The sequence below is a fragment of the Haematobia irritans genome, chromosome 2, assembly GCF_050003625.1.
Source record: "Haematobia irritans isolate KBUSLIRL chromosome 2, ASM5000362v1, whole genome shotgun sequence".
NCBI classification, from domain to species: Eukaryota; Metazoa; Arthropoda; class Insecta; order Diptera; family Muscidae; genus Haematobia; species Haematobia irritans.
Genome location: NC_134398.1, coordinates 61,338,448 through 61,365,157, shown reverse-complemented (window position 1 = coordinate 61,365,157; position 26,710 = coordinate 61,338,448). Strand labels below are relative to the sequence as shown.

The 26,710-nt window shown below is 33.0% G+C and overlaps 1 protein-coding gene across 1 annotated transcript in view; it reads right to left on the bottom strand.

Moving 5' to 3' along the window:
- Positions 1-26,710, bottom strand: part of side-II (sidestep II transmembrane protein) — a 645,324-nt gene that overhangs the window by 223,244 nt on the left and 395,370 nt on the right. The window contains exon 5 of the mRNA XM_075294734.1: positions 8,023-8,116. Coding sequence (XP_075150849.1) covers positions 8,023-8,116 — 94 coding nt within the window. The remainder of the gene's footprint in view (positions 1-8,022; positions 8,117-26,710) is intronic.

The window sequence follows — 26,710 nt, the reverse complement described above, 5'->3', positions numbered from 1 at the left end:
AAGCCAACACACTACCACTGGGCTACGTAGCTGTTATAGTCACCAATAGACATTTATCGTTATAAGTTACATTTATATAGCATAGTTTGCAGCGCCCACGAGCCGGTGCAAACAAAACATTATTCAACAGAAATATATATTTGTTGGCCACGTGGAGCAGTGGTTTGCATGTCCGCCTTGCATGCAAAGGGTCCTGGGTTCAATCCCTACTCCGACCGAACACCTAAATTTTTTATATTTGTATTTATATATATTATTAAATTTAATTTTTACAGTGAAACTTCGAAGTGTGTGTTATTAAGAATTTGCAGTCAGCCTGATATAAATGAAATGGACTGTGCTTTTGGATAAAATTTTTTTAAATTGCAAAAATAACAATTTTGTAACAAAAAAAAATGGTTTTGGTATAAAAGTTTGAAATTTTCGAAAAACACTACCAAAAGAAGAACGTGAAGTCAATAAACATACATAATATTACAATATACACATAAATTAATTTAGGCGTGAACTACTTTTTACTAGCATTTAACACAATTTTAAATGCATTTAAAATTTCTCGTATTTTGAAATACACATAAATATGAATAGCTATTAACAATAATTTTTGTACTTAATTTCATGTTTACCTTTAGGGCCGGAATTAAGTTGGCATTATCGCCCTAAATATTTTCGCGTTTTCTTTTCTTTAATTATTCATTTTACAGCAAATAAACTTTTTCAATTGTTGCTTTAGATCGAATTTTGCCGCTAAAATGAAAAATAATTTTAGCGGCAAAAACTCAAACTTATTGCCCGCTTTTATTTTAGAAAGTGTACGTCAACTCATCTTGGACTACCAAAGGATTCCGAAACGGACAAGCCTCTGGTAGAGTCAGCAGTGAAAAAATCTCCTAGCGAAGCCGAAGGAGAAATAAAACCTGCAGACTATGGCGAAAATCATATGCGGGAAGTTTCTACAGGCTCAAGCCTCACCAAAGCTGAACCGAGGATTGTTGCGAGAGTCACCGAGATCTGTGAAGAGGAAGGCCTTGATGACTCAATTGAAGCGGCTGATGTGACGGTGGTTGAAAATTTGGATGGTTCTACGGTTCCTCCAGATAAATCTTCACCATTGTAAGGCCGCTTGTGCTGCCTTAAAAGTTCTCCTGATGAAAGGAGACATAGATATAGTTCTTATTCAGGAACCATACATATATATGAACAAGATCTGTGAATTAAGCACTCCGGGTTTCAAACTTTTGCATAATACCGGTAACGATATAAATCGAGCATGTATAATTGCTAAGAACGAACTGAACTTGTTTCTGCTTCCTTCATTGAGCAATGCAGACACTGTCGTAGCCAGTCTAGAGATATCTACATGCAAATATTGGGTATCTTCGGTCTACATGGGACATGATAGGGAGATGCCACCCTGTGCCGTTAAAACCTTAGTTGAGGAGTCACTAGAAGCTCTTTAACAAAGCAAAGTCCACAAGAGCTCCGGAGGATTGAGACACTTACAAGATGAATCTGAGAGAATATAAACGAGAACTGAGAAGGTCTCAACAAAACTCTTGGGATGATTACTGTAGCAGTATTGAGAATACGTCAGAGGCTTCCAGACTACGGAAGGTACAAGCATCCACTAACACCGCTCCAGGTTTCATTAAAACATCGGAGGGAAATTGGACAACGTCCAGTGAAGAGACGTTGGAGGTACTTTTGGACACACATTCCCTTGAAAATCAGACGGTTGAACTATGTTCCGGCGGTGTAACAGAGGCTCAGCGATCATTTCCTATCGAGGAAATTGTGTCGGAATCAAGAATAAAATGGGCTTTACATAGCTTTGGACCATTCAAATCCCCCGGACCTGATGGAATTACTCCGGCGGAGTTGCAGGCAGTGGCTGAAAGAATTATCCCCTGGTTGACGGTGATATATAAACGATGTGTAAACTTAGCATATATTCCAGAAAAGTGGAGGGAAACAAAAGTCGTCTTCATACCTAAAGCAGGAAAAGCCTCTCACTCGAGTGCGAAGGATTTCCGACCAATCAACTTATCCTCATTCCTACTTAAGACCCTGGAGAGGATGATAGACATGTATCTTAGAACTAGCGTGGATTCAAGTTTGCTCTCGAAACGACAGCATGCATACTCGAAGTACAGGTCCACTGAGACCGCATTGCATGAACTAGTCAGCTTTATTGAAAGCTCACTATCTGTCAAAGAATACACAATCGTGGCGTTTCTAGACATCGAAGGGGCGTTCAATAATGTCCATCCGAGCTCGATATTAAATGGACTGACAACTCTGAATGTTGAACCTGTTGATACCTAGGCTGTTAGACGAACTTTTAATAAAGAGACGTATTTCAGTCACACAAGGGCAAGCAAACATACAAAGGTATGTGAACAGAGGCACTCCCCAAGGGGGAGTTCTATCACCTCTTCTTTGGAATGTTACTATAAACAACCTTCTGGTTTCCCTAGAAAAAGAAAGGATAAAAGTGGTGGCATACGCAGATGATATGGCGCTAGCAGTCAGGGGAAAATTCCCATCCACAATCAGAGATATTATACAGAGAGCTCTCCGGATGACTGAGAAATGGGCGAAAGAGAATGGTCTTGGTGTAAATCCAGCAAAGGCAGAACTAGTCATGTACTGCAAAGATCGCAAAACTCCCACGGTTAGGCCCATTTCCTTAGGGGGTACTGAAATTCCCTTTGGTGAGTGTGCAAAATACCTTGGCGTTATTTTGGACAGGAAGCTGAATATTAGGCTTAATATTGAAGAAAGGGCGAGAAAAGCCACCGTAGCTTTGTACTCGTGCAAAAAGGCAATAGGGAAAAAGTGGGTACTAAGACCAAAATTTGTGCATTGGCTATATACGGCAGTAGTTAGACCTATAATGCTATATGGTGTTGTAGTCTGGTGGCCGGCACTTCAGAAACCGACTTGTTTAGATAAAGTTCAGCGTATTGCGAGCTTATGATTACACCCTGGCAAAACCACTTTTCGACAAAAAGTTTGAAACTCTAATTCCCAACAGTGAGGCGTGGTGTACACAGACCCCGGGAAATAAAAGATATATAGATTTCTATACTGATGGCTCCAAATTGAATGGACAAGTGGGGTTCGGAGTATATTCTAAAGATCTGGAAATTCGAATATCGAAAAGATTACCTAATCACTGTAGTGTTTTTCAGGCTGAAATATTGGCAATAAGAGAGGTGGTGAATTGGCTGAGAAGTAATGTTCCAACAAATATTGGCATTAATATATACTCAGACAGTCAACCTGCAATAAAATCCTTGGACTCTGTGTTCCTTAACTCGAAAACGGCCATAGACTGCCGCAAATCTCTCAACGAGATGGTTGAGCTGTACAATATTCACCTAATATGGATGCCTGGCAATAGGAACATACCGGGGAACTGCGAAGCAGATGTGTTAGCAAGGCTAAGAACTACCTTCCATATTCCAGGGGAACTAGAATCTGTTGGTATGCCTCTGGCCACCTGCAAGCTCTTACTGCGTGAGAAGGATGTTATGATGGCCAATATTCCATGGGAAAATTGCAAGGGTTGTAACGACACCAAGCAAATATGGCCCCATTTAAACTTAAACCGCACACTAGATACGCTAGTGTTCTCAAGGCGTCAGATAGCACTCCTGATATCTGCTATAACGGGTCGCTGCCTGATAGGCGAATTTGCAAAAACTATAGGTGGGAAGTATAATGACTATTGTATAAGTTGTCATGATGTGGAGGAAAAGGAATCAATTAAACACCTCTTGTGTGAGTATCCTGCTTTTTGTGTAAGGCGTAAGCGAATTTTAGGAGCATATAGCTTTAGATTACTGGCTGACCTGGAAAACGTTAACTTAAGCAGTTTGTTAATGTTTTTGGAGCAATCTGGTTGGTTCCACAAAAGTAAATAATAGAGAAGGTTCAGTGGTTAAGACTAGAAGTGCCCATATGTAATAGGTACTTTTAGTTAAATGTGGTATCACAATGGACTGAATAGTCTAAGTGAGCCTGAAATTTAATCGGGCTGCCACTTTAACCTAACCTAACCTAACCTAACCTAACCTTGGACTACTTATTAATAGAGAGGAACTATTTTTTTTTGTTTCTGAAGATATATTTGTAATTTTTATATATTTTCCATTGTTTTTTTTTTTTTTGTAATATCCTTTCTTTCTAAATATTTTGACTAACTCGTCGTACGTTCTGATTCTTTTTTTTTTTTTTTTTTTTTTTTTTTTTTTTTGTGACGAACCAACAAATAATTTTTGCCCATAATGCCAAAAATGATAAACAAAACACATGTCCACACATACTTAAATTGCTGCTCTCAAGGCAAAAACACATGCTGTTTTTTTTTAAGTCTATTCTCCTGGTTCCGAATGTCTATTTTCTTTACACCGAATACGCAATTTAATGTTCAAATGTATCACAATGGACTGAATAGTCTAAGTGAGCCTGATACATCGGGCTGCCACCTAACCTAATGTTCAAATTAAATAATATTTAGACTTAAGCATATCCAATTTTTACCGAAGCCTTATTAACATGCCAAGCGCATAGCCAAAACAAATTAACACGTAAAACAGTTTTCCGAAACAACATACAAGCATTTTCAAAAAAGTTGCTCTCTTTTGATTCTCTCGCTGTGTTATGTTGATATCTTTCGTCAACACTCCCGGGTTCTTTCCCTATACTCTCTCTGTCGCTCCCTGAATAAAATATCACAACATATATATGTTTACTCAAAATTTGTAAATTTATATATGTTTACATTCATACATATTATTTTTATGAAACATTCTTGTCCTAAACATAATATATTCCAACATATTATGTTAACATATGTGTCCCAAACATTTAATGCTAGTTTAGGAAGATTACATTTTTGCACTTAAATAAATTGTGTCTAAAAATTGTGCCCGAAACACATTTTGTTTACATCGGAGCATATGAAAAACATATTTTTCTAACATTGGGTGTTGGGGTGGGTGAATTGGGTGTTAATGATATTCTTACTTCAATTCTCCACTTCTTTGGCTCGGAATCAATATCAAAATCATTAATGTAAATAAATACAAAATCTTTTGACTTGGTCATGCTTTGTTTCAGCATGGGAATTATCCTATTTAAGAATTCTATCTTTTATAGAGAGCATATTAAATTATGGAAGTCTATATCAATTCTACATATGAACCAATTACCCAGTTGAAATCACAATTTGGCTTACTAAATTTTCCTCTTATAAAGCCAATTGCTTATATTTTATTCTTCTCCCAACCAGAGTCCAGCGTTCAAAAATATGACATGATATGTACTATTCTTTTGCATTTATTTGTTTTGTGTTAAAAAAAAAATAAAAGAACTCTTCTCTTTTTTCCTTATTTCATTCTTATGTTGGCACTAAGAACATAACATGATTTCCTTGGGTACTTCTGGGCAAAGTTCTCTCTTTGTGCATATTTATTTTACAATTCCCTATTCAACATTTTTATATAACTTTCTGTTGTAGTTTTTAATGATGTAGATATACAAATACCCGGAGCATATGGAAATATGTAAACTTTGTTTTTTTTATTTTCTTTTAGTCACACAAATACGAGGAAAATAAAGGTTAAACTAATGCACAATGGACCTATGTTATGTTCGCATGACGTAAAGTAATTTTTATTCAATTGTTTGTGATTCTAGCTGCTGTACCGTACACCATTATGAGGCGAGGATATATTGGCTTAGACAAAATTGTTGTAGGCTGATAGGTATTGCAACCAACTTATGCATGCGATAATTTCTAAACCTCTCGTTTGACTGCACTGAAAAAATATTTACCTGATATTAACGATTACGCAACCTAATTTTTACGATGCGCAATTTGCAAAATATTAAGGGCTTTCATTTAAAATAATTAAATTTCAAAAAAAATAAAACTAATAATCTTTGCTTCAAAAATTTTGTTATTATCAAATTTAGGACACAAATTTCTCTCCGTTAAAGTCGTATGACTTTGAGCTAAACCAAATTTTCCTTAAAGTAGAGAATTATATTATTGATTAATTAACCTTAAATTTACTGAAATATTGAATCTTTAGATTTAAGATAAAAATGCTTTAAATATAGGATAAGACTAATTTTGAGGATTTAGCATCCTTGGTTTAAAGTATTTTTTTGGAATTAAGAAAACATTTTTGTTTCAAGTATCCTTTATAATTTGGATTTTAAACTGGGATTTATTTGTACGTGAATATATTTATTAATATACCGCGGAAAGACAATGGAAATTCGATAAATGAAATATATCCCAATTTTAATCGTACATTTAAAACCAGGTAGGCCGCTACAAAATGTCTTTTTTTGTAAAGAAGCCGCATCTTCGGCTCGGAATCAATACCAAAATCCTAAAGGGAAGCTCAAAATGTTTGGATTCAAGTAAACTTTACGTTGAGTGTGCTGAAAATTTTTCCAGAGACAGTTTATTTTAGCGTTTACACATTTATAAAAGCATTTTCATCTATTGCATTTAGAAATAAACTTTATTGGGTTGGAATTCTTGTGTGATAGTGTAGTTACTCTATACTGACTGGAAACCTCCAAGTGGCTATTGTAGAGCCCTCTAGAATTTAAATGGAAATAAATCTTTTGTTCCTCGTACCATTGATCGTTAGCGTAATACTGGCAGTGTTGCATTGCGTTCAAAAAGTAAAGGAAAGGAACTTATAGAAACTGTAGTTTTTATCCAATTTGCCTGAAATTGGAAATCTGGAAGTATTTTATGACAATAAAGAAGTGTGCCGAAAAGGGCGTATATTGGTTCATGTTTTGGCATATCCCCAATAATGACCGATCTCCGGATAAACCGTAGTTTTTATCCAATTTGTATGAAATTCGAAATCTAGAATTATTTTTGGATCATAAAGAGATACGCCGAAAATGGTGAGCATCGGTCAGTGTTTTAGTATAGCCCCCATAAGAACGATTTCCCGATTTAATCCTTGGGTTTCTAGAAACCGTAGTTTTTATCCGATTTGCCTGAGGGTATAGAAGGCGCACCGATATTGAAAATTGCTCAATGTAAAATTTCCAGATTTTACTTCTCGGGTGAAAATCTACAGATTTAAGATTTCAAGACGTTATTTTACAATTTTCTTGCAAACTTACAAGAGATGTTAATGATTCCTCTAAAACAAAAATGGTTCTTACAAATCGAGAATCTGTAATAGTCTTCATAGGTAAAATCTTTAAATTTATCTCCGGGAAGTGTATTGGTTGAACTGCTCTGCTTGATTTGTTCTCAAAACCCCTGAAATTTCAAAGGAAACCCTAAAATTTGATTCATGGAGTTGGGTATTTAAGATTCGGCCTGGCCGAACTTATGGCCGTATATACTTGTTTTAGTTCATTTAACTAACGTATGAAAAAAATTATTAGAGTGAAGGAAACTTTCTCCAAACAAAATAATTCTATGAACAAAAATAAGGTTAAAATGGCTTTAGTGAAATAGAGAGTTCACTTTTTTTTGAGTGAGACATTTTAATGAGCTCTCAGTATAAAAAGAGGTGCATGGCATTCCCATTTTGATTCGAAGTGAATTCTTCAATTTTTTCGGTAAAATTCGACTAGTCAATTTTGGTCACTATCAAAAGTCGATTTTTACTGGTTTTTATAAAAAAGTAGAGTTGACGATTTGGAAGATTATGAAAAGTCATCTACTCGACGTTTTCGACAAAAAGTTTATTTTCGATTTTTTATATCCCAAATTATCCACTGTGCAAAACTCGTTGATGTAAGAAAATTGTATTGTAAGAGTATTCATATCCTTGAGATGTTGTTATTACAATATTTTCTACCAAACAAGAAAAATAAGATTATTACATAGAGGAGCTCAACTTTACACAGCTTTTGTCTGGGCAAATATATATGCGATTTATATATGAATGGTGGCATAGTAAGACTGCATTGCGGAAGAGGAAATACCGACCAATGGCAGTTGATAAGTGTTGCAATACTTACTTATGACGGATAAATTGAAACGGAAACTTTGTGTTTGGCTGGTACGAAAATCAATGCGACAACGATATATGCCTTGATCGTGACGTTTGATATCCTGAAAGTAAATAACAAGAATACATGGTTAACGAATAGGTAATGCAATTATGATTCGCAATTATAATAAAAATGTTATATTACATAAATGTAACAATGGTATACTATACCAAAATTATTTTAAGGCAATCAAGTATTTTATATGCTTCTCCTCAATTTTTGACAATATTTTTATCTTTTCATAACACCAAAAAAATTATTCATGATAGGCTAATAAATTTAGTCTATTATGAGTAATAATAATCAATAAATAAATTTAAACTAAGTATGCAACAACCTACATATAAAGTATCACAATGGACCATTACAACCAAAGCTCAATCACCCACGAAAACTTTTTTATAATCATTCTTATTTCAAAGGTTTCACTAAAAAATACATAAGACTTATCCGCCGGAAGACTACAGCGTCACATAATTTGCACTTTTTGGATTATCTACACTAAAATATACAAATAAGTTAATAATATTGTCAAATTGAAGAAATTTTTTAAAAATAATATTTTTTTTCTGTGGTTAAATAAAATTTCATATACACTCAAAAAAAAGTTTACTTGGATCCAAAGATTTTGACCTTCCTTTAAGGATTTTGGTATTGATTCCGAGCCAAAGATGCGGCTTCTTTAAAATAAAGACATTTTTAGGGACCAGGGAGTTCCCTAAATGTTTAAATCTAGGATATATACTATTAAAATTGGATACAGATCTCATTCATCGAATTTTTATTCTCTGTTTGCGATATATTAATAAAGGTATTCATGTACAAACAAATTCCAGTTTCAAAATCCAAATTATGCCAAGTACTTCAAAGTAAAAACTGTTGTCTTAATGCTAAAAAAAACTTTAAAGCAAAGATGCAAATCCTTAAAATAAGTCTTAGCCTATATTTGAAGCAGTTTTATCTTAAATTTAAAAATTCAATATATCACTTAGTTAAAGACGATTTCTTTAAATTAAAAATGTTTTTCTTTATTTTAAGGAACATTTGCCTTACTTCAAAGATCTACAACTTCAACAGAGGGACGCAAAATTTCAAGATGTGTGTCTTAAATTTAATGAAAAAAAAATTGAAACAAGGATTATAAACTTTCTTTTAATTAAAATGTCATTATTTAAAAGAATTTTGTCCATAGCATTGCGTAAATTTCGAGTCCTAAAATTTAAGTTGCATAATCTTCCATATTAGGTCAATATTTTTTTCAGTGTATTGTAAGAAAAATTAAAAATTGTTAGAATGTCTTTAGCGGTATATGAAGTTCTTGGCAGACACAATTCAAGTAAAATATACTCATTTGAGACTATTAAAAACTCAATTTCAGATAAGTAAATTTCAATTTCAATTTAGTAAAATTGTGTACTTCATTTGTATAACACTGTTTTTCTCATTTGTAGTTCACGTCTAAGGTAAGCAAAAATAATTAAAATATGAACAATTTTCTCACATTTGGCAAAATCGTACCAATATGAACTAAGCTTCATAAACTAAAACTAACCCAGCAAAAAATCGTAGCCAAAAAATCAATGAAAATGATATTTTTCCATCCGGAATTGATGCAAAATTGGTTCAGAAGCAATGAATTTGACAAGGGCTTGTCAAAAGCACAAAAATTTGGAAGTTCTTCCAAAGGCACAACTTTAAAAGCACTTCCAGAAGATGCACTCCCAATGATGTTCTTTATTTTAACTACCCAGGAAGTTCTTTGTATTCAATTTTTTATAACTTGGTTTTTTCATACTTTTAATGGGTAATTTTAACATTTTTTGTTTCAAATAAGTTAAAAACAGAGCAAGAATTCATAATATGGTACAAATTATTTAAATTTTATCGAAAAAATGCTAAATCCAATCTGAAAAAATTGTAAATTTTTGAAAATATTTGAGGCCAAACGTTTTAGACAAGCGTTAGAATCTATTAAAAATTATAAAAAATTATAAAAATTATTTATTTGACAAAATATCACAGAATTATTTACATCCAAAATATTGAATTAAGATCACACTAAATTCTGTGGAATGGCTGGTGAAATGGAGGACTTCCGTCCTATGACAAGCCCATGTTAAATTCATCGCTTCTGCGTCAATTTTGCACCCCTTCCGGATCCAAAAAGAACATTTTCATTACATTTTTGGCGACGCTTTAGGTTAGGCTGTAAAAATTAGTGCAAAATGATTCGTTAAATATTCTCTCTTCTTAGAAGAATTTCCTTCGTAAAAAACGAAAAATTTTGTTAAAAGTACGATATTTGGCATTGTTTTACAACCAAACTTTCCATTAAAAGTACGAAATATTTCGTTCTTTTTACGATGAAAAATTCTTCCAAAATTTTCGTAGTTTGCAAGAAACAACTTCCTACTTTTCATGAAAAAGTTGCATACTTTTTATCAAATAATTTCGTTCTTTTATTAAATTGTTTCGTACTTGTTACGAAAAATTTGCATACTTTTTATGAAATTGTTACGTACTTTTAATGAAACAATTTCGTACTTTTTATGAAAAACTTTCGTACTTTTTGTCAAAAAATGTTCGAACTTTTAGAAAAAATATTTTATAGTCCAAACTGCATTTGGTTGTAGCAACAAGTTTGAAACATATCATCAATACTTTACATCTTACGTTTATGAATAACCTTTAGTTTGGTTGCTTCACTTTTATTCATAGCATGCTGTCACCCAAATGAGAAGTCGGATAGACATGCTTTAAAAAATTGAATAAATGAATACACTAAAGCACATTATCAAAGACAATTTTATGTCGCGAACGGTAATTTTACAACTTGAATGAAACTTCTTCGTTATTTCAAAGAAAATTTTTCGTACTTTTTATGAAGAAATTTTAACGCAGAATGTTTCGTAAAATTAACGAAGAGAATTCTTTCGGTGTAAAATTTCCTAACATTTCTTTTTTAAACCACATACCCCTTGACTCAGTATGTGTATGGGGTTTCAAGAAGAATGTCTTAGTTGTGTTCATGTCTATACAGAAAAAAGTCCGCTTCTAAATTGATGCTAAAAGTAATTTATGGTTATTGTAAAAACAATATTTAGTTTATTTTAAAATTTTTTTAAACAAATTTCCCAAGTCCAATGAAATTTTCTTTATTCCTAGAAAATGTTCATTTACTATTCAATTTTCAAGAAATTGTAAATTAGTTAATTTGGTAATGATTTTTTTTCTTTACTTTTCGTTCAATTTTGCTTTTATGAGAAAGAATAAATTCGAAAATGGTAACTAAAATCAAAAAATTGCAGTAAAGTATCTGCATTTTAGTAACGCATTGTGGAAATATTAAAAATGGACTACAATTAAGTTCCATTTTCGTAAGAGATAGTTCATTTTTCCCATAAAGCACTTTACTTCTTTTCGTGTATGTTGTAGATACGTAGTTTGGAATAATTTTTTACTATCTTCAAACTCTACACTTTTTCCTAATTTTTAGAAATGTTCGAATTACAACCCAAAAGACTTTTTTTAATTGAAGACACACCTCATCCTGCTCGGTTAAATATTGTTCTATTAAACAAAAAACGTACCAAATGACCTCATTTCAATTCGATCTGCTTTAATTTTCTTCTGTCTCTTTTCTCAAGGCTTTCGAAATGAAAAGTCGTTATTAGTATCTACTATGTCGTCTGTGCGAAGTCTTGGATTGCCTTCACAACACCGTCTGCATTAAATCAGAAAAATGTCGAAATGAAACACATTGACAAAATACAAATTACAAAATTTCAACAGATTTTATATTCCGTGCAATATAGTTTCGTGTTAAGTTCGTTTACTGGTTTTTGCTCTTAACGCTGGCATCCGGTCGATTGTTGCCCCAAAGTGGGGAAACACGTAGAGGAAAAAGGCAAACATCCGTATGCGTTGAACACGGATTCCAACAACTTGTAATACGGGTTCACGAACAAATGTATTAACCGTAGATTACAACCATGTAATCAATGTTCACAAGTTTAAATATACGAGAATGAGCAATGATTTCATATGGTATTGCAATAAATTTTAGAGCTCCTCTGTTTTTCCTTTGGCTGTTGTTTTTCGAATTTATTTCTCTGTGGATATTTTGACATTAATTTTTTTGGATGAGATTACGTGCTTTAAGGTCATAAGAGTCGAATGTGTAATCACGCACGCATATACCCCCCACCCCCGTAAAAAGGTCGTTTGCTGGTGTATGTGGGGGTAGGGGGTTGGCGAAGAACGGATGGATTGATGGTTAGAAGAATGAACTACTACCTACTACATAGATCTATTGTATATATGTGTGAAAAAGTTTGGCGTGTAACCTCCGGCTGCAATGGTTTCGTTGATGGTGTTTCCGGTATTTATACATATTTGCTAGCAATAACAACAATAACAACAGCATGATAACAAAACTCATACATTTTCATTTTCATTTTTATAGGTGTATGTGTTTGTGTTTACAGAGGCTCTATAGGCGAATGTATTTATTTGTGGTGTTATTTAACGATCATTTGATAAATCTAATACAAATTTTGTGGCAATACAATATCTATATGCTTATATACTACCCTCTCTCCCTCGGTCTCACTCATCCCCTTTTGGCCATTTAGCTACCACCATGTTTGGCATGGCATGGCAAACTCAAATTCGGTTTCCACATATGACGTTTGTTTCTAGGTTCAATTTTAGGTTTCAATGTCTGTATTTACGATTTTTTAAGTAAACAAATAAATATTTGGATTATGTGGTAATATAATGAGTGTATTAACCAAAGTGTACAAAACATGCGATTGGTGCTTAAATTTAATTAGAAACATTTATGGTACGCATAAAATATCAAACAATAAGTGGCTTTAAATTTAATCTAATTAGAATACGGCGTTCGTATTAATTTTTGTTTTATGAGTGTTATTAAACACCTTAAATATTTTAAAAACTTAATGCAATTTTTTTAATGGAAAATAAAATCTCGAATTGTAAACCACGAAATATATTATTTTAACTATATAAGCACAAATTAACAACACAGTGCAACACAAAAAATTCAAACAAAAAATTACTTATGCCATCCGAAAGTACTCGATGAGAGGAGAATGCGCCCATCGTGATCTTTGTATGGCACTAAAGGCATTTTTGCTATTTTGAATTCCATTTGTTACTTCAAAATAGTTAAAGCAAATTAATGTCCAATAATTTTCTTTCTATGTCCAATAATTTTCTTTTCTGATGAAATTACTTTCCAGCAAAAAAAAATTGGAAGTTCTTCCAAAGGCACAATTTTAAAAGCACTTCCAGAAGATGCACTCCCAATGATGTTCTTTATTTTAACTACCCAGGAAGTTCTTTTGATTAAATTTTTTATAACTTCATTTTTTCATACTTTTAATGTATAATTTTAACTTTTTTTGTTTCAAATAGGTTAAAAACAGACAAAGAACTCATAAAATGGTGCAAATCATTTAAATTTTGTCGAAAAAAATGTTAAATCCAATCTGAAAAATTGTGAATTTTTGAAAATATTTGAGGTCAAACGTTTCCAACAAGAGTTAGAATTCATTAAAAATTATAAAAAAATATTTATTTGACAAAATATCACAGAATTTTTTAATTTACATCCAAAACATTGAATTCGGTTTACACCTAAAGAAGTGATGCAAATTCAGTGCAACGGCTGTTGAAATGGAGGACTTCCGTCTTATGACAAGCCCATGTTAAACTAATCGCTTCTGCGTCAATTTGGCACCACTTCCGGATCCAAAAAGAACATTTTCATTACTTTTTTGGCAACGCTTTTTTTGCCAGGTTGTTATGTTTCCTGAGTGCAAGAACCTCGTTTTTATAGCCGAGGCCAAACATTACGCCGAAACCACTCCGAGAAACTTTGAAATGTCATCCCCATTACTGTAAGGTTATAGTCCACCGCAGAAAAATTCTCTTGGACTTTAGTCGGTTGGGATTGAACCCATGATCGTTTGTCTGCAAGTCGGGCATGTTATTCAGTGCCCCATATCGGCTCTGTCAAATACTGCACTGTTAGAAAAATATGTTTTTCATATGTTCCGATATAAACAAAATGTGTTTAGCGCACAATTTTAAAACACAATATATTTAAGTGCAAACATGTAATGTTCCTAAACTAACACTAAATGTTTGGGACATCTATGTTAATATGTTAGAATATATTATGTTTGCGGCATGAATGTTTCATAAAAATCATATGTGTGAATGCAAACATATATAAATTTACAAATTTCAATTAAACATTCATATGTTGTGATATTTTATTCAAAGCGTCAGAGAGAGTATAGAGAAAGAAATAGAGATGGAAACCGGGAGAGTTGACGAAAGATATCAACATAACACAGCGAAAGAATCAAAAGATAACAATTTCTGTGAAACCGCTTGTATGTTGTTTTGGAAAACTGTTTTATGATAAGGCCAAAAATTTGATATGCTTAAGTCTAAATATTATTTAATTTGAATAAAGAGAATAGACATTCGGAACCAAGAGAATAGACATTTGAAAAACAAACAGCATATTTTTTCGCCTTGAGAGCAGCATTTAATGTATGTGTGGACATGTGTTTTGTTTATCATTTTGGCATTATAGACACAATTTTTTTCTTGGTTCGTTAAAATAAATCAGGGGTCTTCATAAAAATAACGTAAGGGCACTATACTCTTTTTAGAGTTGGGACAGTAAAATGAAATAAGGAGGAAATAGTGAAAAATTACACAGTAAAATGTATAAAAACAAAGTTTAGTTCCTCTTTATTAATAAGTAGTCCACGAGGAGTTGACGGACACCTTCAAATATAAAAGCGGGCATTAAGTTCGAGTTTTGCAGCTAAAACAATTTAAAAAGTTTATTTTCTTTAAAATTAATTATTAAAGAAAAATAAAAGGCATTTTAGAGCGATGGTGTTAAATGCTAGTAAAAAACTGTTCACGCCAGTTTTTTGTTACAAAATTGTTATTTTTGCAAAAAAAAAAAATTATATTTTATCCAAAAATCAGTCAATTTCGTTTATATCAAGCACTGTTATTGACTATAAATCTTTAATAACCCACATTTCGAAGTTTCATTATAAAAATTTAAGTATAAATACAAATGTTATTTTTTGGGCTCAAAATGCTTCCAAACATATAATATGTTCACATAAAACAAACATATTAATGTTTCGGCAGTATCCCATAATATATGTGCTTCCTGCAAAATATGTTTGGAACATATGTTAAAGAAGCGATTTTTTTTGAGGGTGTGTACACTATTAACTATTTTAGGTCATAGTTATGGGTTTGTCAAAAGTTCTCCTATATGGAAAGGTTTCGTCCACTTTAATATTTTTTTGTTGTACTTTAGTTAAATGAACTAAAAAATAGGAAAAGGTTATAAAGGGTGATTCTTTTGAGGTTAGGATTTTCATGCATTAGTATTTGACAGATCACGTGGGATTTAAGACATGGTGTCAAAGAGAAAGATGCTCAGTATGCTTTGACATTTCATCATGAATAGCCGAACGATCTGCCACAACGTCGAATTTTCAGTGAATGGGCCCTAGAAAAGTTGGCAGAAAATCCGCTTTTTTATCGACAAATTTTGTTCAGCGATGAGGCTCATTTCTGGTTGAATGGCTACGTAAATAAGCAAAATTGCCGCATTTGGAGTGAAGAGCAACCAGAAGCCGTTCAAGAACTGCCCATGCATCCCGAAAAATGCACTGTTTGGTGTGGTTTGTACGCTGGTGGAATCATTGGACCGTATTTTTTCAAAGATGCTGTTGGACGCAACGTTACGGTGAATGGCGATCGCTATCGTTCGATGCTAACAAACTTTTTGTTGCCAAAAATGGAAGAACTGAACTTGGTTGACATGTGGTTTCAACAAGATGGCGCTACATGCCACACAGCTCGCGATTCTATGGCCATTTTGAGGGAAAACTTCGGAGAACAATTCATCTCAAGAAATGGACCGGTAAGTTGGCCACCAAGATCATGCGATTTGACGCCTTTAGACTATTTTTTGTGGGGCTACGTCAAGTCTAAAGTCTACAGAAATAAGCCAGCAACTATTCCAGCTTTGGAAGACAACATTTCCGAAGAAATTCGGGCTATTCCGGCCGAAATGCTCGAAAAAGTTGCCCAAAATTGGACTTTCCGAATGGACCACCTAAGACGCAGCCGCGGTCAACATTTAAATGAAATTATCTTCAAAAAGTAAATGTCATGGACCAATCTAACGTTTCAAATAAAGAACCGATGAGAATTTTATGCGTTTTTTTTTTAAAAAAGTTATCAAGCTCTTAACAAATCACCCTTTACAAAAGAGAATCATAAAATTTCACTCAATTTGAATATACGACATTTTTCTTAAGATATTTTTTCTCCTCAATCACGAAATTAATTGAAACAATGAATTCGTTTTATTAAAATGTCTTCAGCCACACAAATCATAGAATTAATCACCAACGTCAATTAAAGAATTTAATTCATCTAATTAAGTTTTCTTATTAATTTTTGTTTTCATTTAAAAATTCGTTAAATAAATTAAATGTATAACTGAAGATTTCTTAAATTTCAATAGAAATTTTAATTGAAAAAATGCAATATGTATACCGTGAAGAACATTTTTACAAATTTAGCTTTGATTTTTTGTTTTCTTCAAAATACAAAATTTTCGAAACAAATATTTACTTTTTTTTTTATCATATCGGCTTTCGTAAAACAATTTTGTTAATAATTGTTAAAAATTACAGTCGACTCCGCTTTAGCGCAATGCGCTTTACTGAAAAACCTCGGATAACTGAAATCGATCGCATTCCCCAGTTGTTTTTTCTGTCCATTTCATTTAAATTACTCCGCTTTAGTGAAACTCCGCTTAACTGAAAAAATCGGATTACTGAAAAGTTTTTTGTCTTCAAATGAGTTTCGTCACATTAGTATGACTTCGCTTTACTGAAAATGCCACATTCTCGCTATTGAGAGAGAGTACATTTTCTTTTCCGTATTGAGAACGCTTTATTTCAAGTGAAGATGGCACTTTCAAAACAGTTTAAATCACTCTAAATCACAAATAAATGAATTCCAATTTTCCTTCACAAACCTGTGACGGAATCAAACACCTTGTTTTTATTATTTTATGTACATAGCATTGGTCATAAGTTCGGTTAACTGAAATTGAGTGGATTTTTTTTTCAGTTGTACGGAGTCCGCTTTACTGAAACTTTTTCAGTTATCCGAAGTTCGCATTACTGGAAGTTTTTTTCAGTTATCCGTAGTCCGCTTTAGCAAAAACTTCGGATAACTGAAATTAAATGGCTGCATTTTTAACGTTTCAGTAAAGCGGAGTCGACTGTAACCTACATTTTCTTTTTTGATGGGTTCACTGTGTACTTCTAAAGTTGAATGTTCTATATTCCTTATAGAGATTCCCTGTGAAGTGTGAATGCATGGCTCATAAGGCGTAATAATAATCTACTACAATTTTTCGACTCAATGTTTTAATTTTCATTATTTAAAATGTAAATATCAATTAAAGGCTTTATCCTCCTTCTTATCCCTATCGACTTGTCTCCTTCCGGGAGATTGATTTTAATGGTGTCAGCTTAGTGGTGGTCGGACCTAAAGTTAAAACACCAATAAAAGTCTCTTTAATTTAAGGATCCAAAAATGCCAAAGACTGTTTAATATCGCGACCCCAAACAGTGTGGTCTTCTACCATTATTTTATGCTTATCCTTATGAAAATGATAATAATGTTATTGCTGAGGATATTGATTTCGTTAATGTTGTTTGAGAATCACTAATGAAGTTGTTGCTGCTCCCAAACACATTTGTTTTCCTATTTCTCTTTTCACTCTGGTGAATAACAATACAAATATTTTGCCAACAGCTTTAACGTAAACCTGTGTGTGTGCGTCAGTTTGCCCATTGTCTCCCACTACTTTAACTCTCACACCATACAAAATGGGAAATTTGTTGTTCTCATAAAACCTTTCACCGTGTTCTCCTATATCCCCCACTGAATTAAAGCTTTGTATTGAATTTGCTGGGGGAGGTATTGGAGTTGGTGGTGTTTGGCAGCTTGATTCGATTTGTTGCGAAGAGTGGTGCGATGCATTGCTTTGGTATGGTTTTATTGTTTGTTAATACATTAAGTTGAAACAACTTTTAATTCGTACAACATCAATAACAAATTTCGGCCATATCAACTTGTTAAATTGGTAAACGCACGCGAATTCTTTATTAATAGGTTGCATGTTTCTAGATAACTTGATTTACTTCAATTTCACGTTGTGGCTTTCCATTTGAGTTGTACGTTCATGAGGCTTCTTCTATAAATGGGGTGTGTCGGAATGTTTGGAAATGGAGTTTGGGTGTTCATTGAGGTGAAAAAAATTTTAATATTTTTAAATGAGCTTTATATAAAATTTGAGATTTTGAGAGATTTTTCACAAACAAGAGGTTCAGCACACCATATGTAAAAAATTGTATATTAATGTTCAGGGACACTAACATTACACCGCCTATTGTACACATGTAGTAGAGAAGAATTCTATAGAAGCAAACATTTTTTATTAATCATGTGATTTCTCCTCCACCCTATTCTGAAACTTCTATTTTTATGGTATATTTACCTAAGTATTGTGTTATGGATTGTACATATTGATTGTTTGCTTGTTGTTAAAGGTTAAACAGTTGTGAACGCACGAAACATTTTTTTGTTGTTAAATATTCGTGTAGTGAAGAGAATACCATAAAAATAAATTTATTCACACGTATAATTACGTTTCTATATCTGTAGGCATTAAATAAAAATAGTTGACATATGAATTGGTAAATAAATAAAGCAAACATTGCCATAATTACCCAGCAAAAAAATTTGGAAGCTCTTCTCAAGGCACAACTTTAATAGAACTTCCAAAAATGCTCTCCCAAAGATGTTCTTTATTTTAACTGTAGAGGAAGTTCATTTGAGTCAATTTCTTTATAACTCGCTTTTTTCATATTCTTAATGGGGAATTTATTTTTTTTTTGTGTTTCAAATAGGTTAAAAAGAGATTAAGAATTAATAAAATGGTACAAATTATTTAAATTTAGCCGAAAAAGATGGTAAATCCTTTGAAGAAAAATTTCGAATTTTTGAAAATATTTGTTCACAAACGTTCCAGACAAGCGTTATAATACATTAAAAATCATAAAAAATTGTAAAAATTATTTATCTGTCAAAATATCACAAAACTTCTTAATTCATATCTAAAACACTGAATTCGCCTCACAGCTTAAGAAGTGAAGCGAATTCAGTGCAGCGGCTGTTGACAAGCCCGTGTTAAATTCATCGCTTCTGTGTCAATTTGGCACCACTTCCGGATCCAAAAAGAACATTTTCACTACTTTTTTGGCGACGCTTTTTTTTTACTGGGTATAGCAACAATCAGAGATGGTCTGTGTGACGTTATTTTAGGCTTACGACTGCCGTAAAATTTTCCAAAAAAAGAGTGATCCCACCAGGAAGGAAAACGTAGGTTAATTTTAGAAAATTGTAACTAAACTGTATTACAAACGCCGTTTTCACAAAAATAAGTAAATATTTGTCGACAAATTTATTAGACGCAATTTTTTTTCACTTGTAAAAGTGGGTATTAAGCAGCGTTGCAAAAAAACTGCATCTTGCTTTAAGCTTATATTTTGGAAGACCTTTATAACACTTTTAGCGTTTTTAGCCGTATTTATTTCCGACATGTTTTTACTGAAATATGGACAAAACTTTATTTTATGTTATCCTAGACTTACTGCCAGAATAAGGTTTTCTACATATTTGAAAGCTTAATTCAAATATAAACAATGATTCGCGACGCTTTATGGCGCATTTTGTTAGCAAATACAGCTTTTTGTAAATTTGTTGACACGTTGATGGTTTTATGTTATTATACTATTCTCTAGTTAAAGAAGTGGATGTAAGTTTTGTTTTTTTCTTTGTATAAAAAAAAAAAATAAAAACACATAAAATTGAGAAAAAAATCATTAAATCTTTATAAGAATCCAAAGTGCGATCTATATAATTTATTATTTGAAGATTATTTCATTCAAATGTTAATCGCGACTAAGCCCAAAATGGTCCATTTTAGTATAATTTTGGCATACTCTTTTCAACATTTGGGTTGGTATCTTACAAATAAATGCTTCAGTGTTGTCTTCTAATGCTCGCCCCTCTTGTATGTGAGCCAAAAATGAGATTCGTCGCAGCTCATGAATTTTCAATAAGAAAAACACGATGAAATTTCTTAATAGAGCAATGATTTTAACAATAAAATTCAATAATTTACAAGCGTTGTTCGTTTGTAAGATCATTAAAAATTGCATATGTTTGACAGTGCAACAAAACACAAAACGTGCGTCAGCTGTTTAAACGAATGTTATCGAAACTGTAGTGGGCTATGAGAAGAATTAGATTTTCTGTCCAAAGGAAACAAACATAAAAAGGTGATATACACAGTAGCTGGTATGTATTGAAAACGATTTCAGTTCATTGTATTGTTTACACCCAAAAATCGTCTCAGCAACATATACTCTCAACCATATTCTGCTTCAAGCATATATATTTTTTCAGAATGTGTTCAAACAAAAAATTGTTTGCAATGAGCAAACATATTATGTTTCACCCTAAGCATAGATTTGTTTGGTTGTAGAAAAATGTCTTAAATATAATTGTCTTGGAATACAAATAAGCAAACATTAATATTTACTCAGCAACCTACACTTTTATTTCTTGTAAATATTTTTTTTTTTTTGTTCACATATCTTATATTTTACATATCAAAGTATTTCGTTATCTATCTCCGTCGTTTCTAAACATATATATGTTTATACGAAATTTCTAAATTAATATATGTTTGCATCCATAAACGTTATATTTAAGAAAATTTAATGTCTCTGTTCTATCATATTAGCATATATTTCCCAAACATATTATACTAGTTTATGAACATTATAATATGAACATAATAATATGAAAAGTAGCTATCGTTAGAGTCATACCAAATTTAAATGTTAATTAATCATCTGGGTGTCATTCCACTGCATCTTAAAAAAAATCGCTTCTGTAACATATACCTCAAACACAAGCATATATATTTTCAAGATTGGTCCAAACAAAATATTGTTTGTATTATTCAAACATATTATGTTTCACCTTAGGTATACACTGATAGAAAAAAATTTTAATGATTTTTGTTTTGTATATTTATTTTTAAGGCGCCAATTCGTTACTTTTATTCTTTTACTTGCAGCTTACATTCTAGGTCTCTCTTTTTAAACACATATATCTTTATAGGCTATTTCTAAATTAATATATGTTTGCATCCAAACATATTATATTTACACAAATGTTATGTCCCAACCATAATATGTTCTAACATATATGTCGCAAACATGTTATGCTAGTTCATGAACATTATATTCTCGCACTTAAAAACATTGTGTTCCAAAACATATACTTTTTACACCCAAACATATGAAAAACAGACTTTTTCGGCAGTGTACTCTATATCGCATCCGAAAATGATCCACAAAGCGAAGTCTAGACTTGGGTAGAAATAAAAACTGAATATTATCGGGAAAATGTCCTAAAGACAGTATTGAAGCCCTGGGCCAAAGCATTTTCGCCGCAGAGCATGACAATTCCAGCTGGACTCAGCAAGAGTCAACCATTTATACCGCACAATGGCCACCAAAATCTTCGTATCTCAATATGCTGACCCGTTATTGCAGATATCAGGAGTGATATTTGACGTCTTGAAAACACTATATTTGCTTGTTGTCGTTGACATTTTCCTATGGCCAGGCCACCGTGGTGCAATGGTTAGCATGCCCGCCTTGCATACACAAGGTCGTGGGTTCGATTCCTGCTACGACCGAACACCAAAAAGTTTTTCAGCGGTGGATTATCCCATCTCAGTAATGCTGGTGACATTTCTGAGGGTTTCAAAGCTTCTCTAAGTGGTTTCACTGGAATGTGGAACGCCGTTCGGACTCGGCTATAAAAAGGAGGTCCCTTGTCATGGAATCGGGCAGCACTCAGTGATAAGAGAGAAGTTCACCACTGTGGTATCACAATGGACTGAATAGTCTAAGTGAGCCTGATACATCGGGCTGCCACATAACCTAACCTAACCTAACATGGCCAGGCACCTATATTAGGTGAATATGCGACATTGCAGGGAGTCCAGGAATTTCAGGTTAACATGGTTTGTATAACTCCCTAGAGTATGGTGGAGGATATGAGCATTTTCAATTGAAAGCTTATTTGAAGAAGACATTATTTTAATTTGCACTTCTTTTATTTTTTATAAATATGGAGTTCTGCTTATATATGATTAGGTTTTATTAGATTCAATTCCAAATAAAATAAACAGAAATTTCTTATTATAAAAATTGCAATTTGGTAACATTTCTGGGAATTCTACTCATTTGTTTAAATGTTTTACACGATTTGTTTTTACATAATGGAAAAATCTCTTGCAGTTTATTTTTTAATTTTTTAATGTAGTTCAGAAATTCTCTTTGTAAGAGTAAAATGGTTAGTTCATTAGGCTTAGCCCGCAGATTCTTAAATAAACTTCACTTATATCTCCAATTATGCATAAGGTCATCTTAAGACTGATTTGATTGTTTCTTTTTTTATCTTCCCAGGAAACATTATACCTCTGGCTATAACATTTCTTTCATTCATCCCGAATTTTACTCGTGAAACCACATCCCCCGCATTATGGTCGAACAAGAAATTATATGGAAAACAAAAAACAAACTTAACGAATTAAATAGGCTTTAGGAAGCCTTTGATGTTTCATGAAGCCTTGGCAATGGTAATTAAGAGAATGTCTTATTTTCTTTTTCGACACATAGCTGTACTGGGATTTGACCGAGTAATGTCCAAATTGTTTCAAAGTATATAAATGCTTTCCTATTTTGGCATTTATTCCTTCCTTTTTGCTGTATGTAGACTGCCATTTACTGTATTTTAGCCAATTAAATGTACAAAGAATGCTAGGATATAGAGATTTGGTTTCGTTAATTACTTGAGCGCTGGATAATTGATTGCTGTGGAGATGACCTTGAAGTTAGTCTAAGCAATAAATTAAATGTTACGGAGTTTTATTTTTCTGTTTTGCCATTACTGCTTCATCGTATAAAAAAAACATTATTTTGGTATTAAGGAATTTTAATGTCTTTGTTGTTTTATATAGGGATAGTGTTTTTGTAGTATCCGTTTAATGGTTATATACGATAAGATTTTGGCGAAGACACACATATAAAATATTTGGAGCATGGATTTAGTATTTAATTAAAACCAGCATATAAAGGCGCAAAAAAACTATTAACTTCCATAATCTCGAAAATTTTTTTCTAATATGCATAGCTCAATTTCCTAATGAAATTGAAAATATCCACTTCATATATGTGTAAACTGGACAAATTTAGTTTTCTTATTGTACTCCGAGGAAAAAGGTTATTTTTATGTATTTTATGGGGCAAATATGTATTTTACATTCCATTTGTTACATCGATCTAGCGATGTCCGTTCGGTCGGGTCGTCTGTTGAAATCACGTTAACTTCGTAACGAAATGGGCTATAGACTAGAAACTTTTTACGATCATGCAAAATTCGGTCCATATCGGTAAATAAATATATAGCCTCCATAAAAACCGATTCCCCAGATTTGCCTTGCGGAGCCTCTTGGAGGAACAACATTCATCCTATCCGGATGAAATTTGATACGTGGTATAAGTCTATGGCCTCTAACAACCATGCAAAAATTTGTCCATATCGGTCCATACATATGTAGTAATTCATAACAAAATAAAGGGCGATGTATTTTTTTATTTATTTTTTTTTTTTTTAATTGAGCAATTTTTCAACTTTTATTATTTCATGTATTCAGTTTTTTAATAATCCATGATTTGAAATAAGCGCTCATAGAGCCGTTGACCAGGAGGGTCTGTAGTGTCTAAATTCTTGGCTAGAGTGGCCTACGAGACTTATGTTTGGCATTGCCTTGATATCATCCAGCCAAACATCGTAAGCTGCGCCAATAGGAATCCAGTACACGAATATATTTGTGTTGTAATATCCCTTACACTGAAAAAAATATTGTCGTGAGGTCAAAGATTTCTTGTCTTTAAAATACGAATGCAAATTTTTCTTAGCATAGAAGACGCATTTCTATAATATAATTTTTTTTTTCTTGTCCAGAAATCGATAAACTTTTCAATGAAGTCGTATTATCCTTATAATTAAGTGATTTGACTTAAAAATAGGTATCATAACATGAAAGAAAAATGTTTGGGCTAAGGTCAACTTGACTTTAATAATTCAGAAAAATTCTTTAAATTTAATGAAGTTGTCTTTAAATTTGTTGTCTTTTTGCATCTTGACTACAAAGCAAAAAATCGTTGAAATATAGGACATGTTTTTCAACACTTTATTTTAAAGACATTTTTTACTTGAAACATAGCATAATTTCTACTGGATGTCGAGTCTTAATTTGGAAAATAAAGTTGTTGTTAACTCATTTTTAAAGGACTTTGATAGCATATGAAGAAAAAAAGCTGAGAAAGCGAAAAATTAAAATTTGCTTCCAAGAAGCAAGTACACAAAACCCAAATTTAAAAGAGAATTGTGTCTTAAAAATATCCTTACTTGTATTCTCCGCTTCTTTGGCTCGGAATCAATACCAAAATTGTTAAAGTAAAGACAAAATCTTTGGAACCGGGCATGCTTTTTTTTCAGTGTAGGTATATATCTCTCCTCATCAGACAATGGGTCGCCAACCTAATAATCGGAGAGAGTGTTGACAATTTCCCTCATATTCTCTATTATGCTGCGAAAAGAAAGGCGACGCGATTCCTAAACGTTGAAAACGTTGTCTTACAACAACGTTTGCCATTGTCACATCAGCAACTCTAGTGCGACCGTCGGAACCCGGGTGAACGTCATCCCCACGACTTAACTTCCACGATGTAGGAGGCAATTGCTCATTACGAATTACAACAAAGTCCATTACTTCGATGTCGCACTGAGGAAATTTCCATTTATCCATTTTTTGCAAACTTTTCAAATATTCATATTTCCACTGTAAGCAGAATTGTTGCGATAGCACCTTTAATTTCCTAAATCAATGCACTAAATGAAGAAGGGATGTCTCCTCTACATGTTCACGAGTAGTCAATATCGGAGATCTTACCAAAAAATTCATTGTCTTTGAGTGAAAATCGGAATATAATAGAATAACATCAAACCTTAAATGGTGCAAAATTGGAACAGAAGTGATGAATTTACCACGGGATTGTCATAGGATGGATGTCAACCATTTCAACAGTCGCTGCATAGAATTTGCATCACTTCTTAAGATGTGATCCGAATTCAGTGTTTTGGATGTGAATTCAAAATAGTGATAGTTTGCCAAATAAATAATTTTTACATTTTTTTCATACCCTCTACCATAGGAAGGGGTGTATATTAACTTTGTCATTCCGTTTGTAAAACATCGAAATATTGCCCCATAAAGTATATATATATTCTGGGTCGTGGTGAAATTCTGAGTCGATCTAAGCATGTCAGCCCGTCCGTCTGTTGAAATCACGCTAAATTCCGAACGAAACAAGCTATCGACTTGAAACTTGGCGTAAGTAGTTGTTATTGATGTAGGTCGGATGGTATTACAAATGGGCCATATCGGACCACTTTTACGTATAGACCCCATATAAACCGACGCTCAGGTTTGGCTTGCGGAGCCTCTAAGAGAAGCAAATTACATCCGATCCGGCTGAAATTTGGTACATGATGTAAGTATATGGTCTTTAACAACTAGTCCATATCGGTCCATAATTATATATAGCCCCCATACAAACCGATCCCCCGATTTGGCTTGCGGAGCCTCTAAGAGAAGCAAATGTCATCCGATCCGGCAGAAATTTTGTACATGGTGTTAGTATATGGTCTCTAACAACTACGCAAAAACCCATATAAACCGATCCCCAGATTTACCTTCGGAGCGTCATGGATGAGCAACATTCATCCGATTGAATTGAAATTTGGTACGTGGTGTTAGTATATGGTCTCTAGCAACCATGTAGGAATTGGTCCATATCGGTCCATAATTATATTTAGCCTCATATAAACCGATCCCCAGATTTGACCTCCGGAGCCCCTTGGAAGAGCAAAATTCACCCGATCCGGTTGAAATTTTGTACGTGATGTTAGTATATGGTCTCTAACAACCATGCAAAAATTGGTCCATACCGGCCTTAATTATATCCCCAGATTTGAACTCCGAAGCTCATCCGATCCGGTAGAAATTTTGTACGTGGTAAAATTTGGTACATTGCGCTAATATATGGCCGCTAACAACCATGCCAAAATTGTTCCATATCGGTCTATAGTTATATATAGCCGATCCCCAAAAATAATCTACCAAAATTTTATTTCTATAGAAAATTTTCTCAAAATTTTATTTCTATAGAAAATTTTTTCAAAATTTTGTTACTATAGAAAATTTTGTCAACATTTTATTACTATACAAAATTTTGACAAGATTTTATTTCTATAGAAAATTTTGTCAAAATTTTATTTC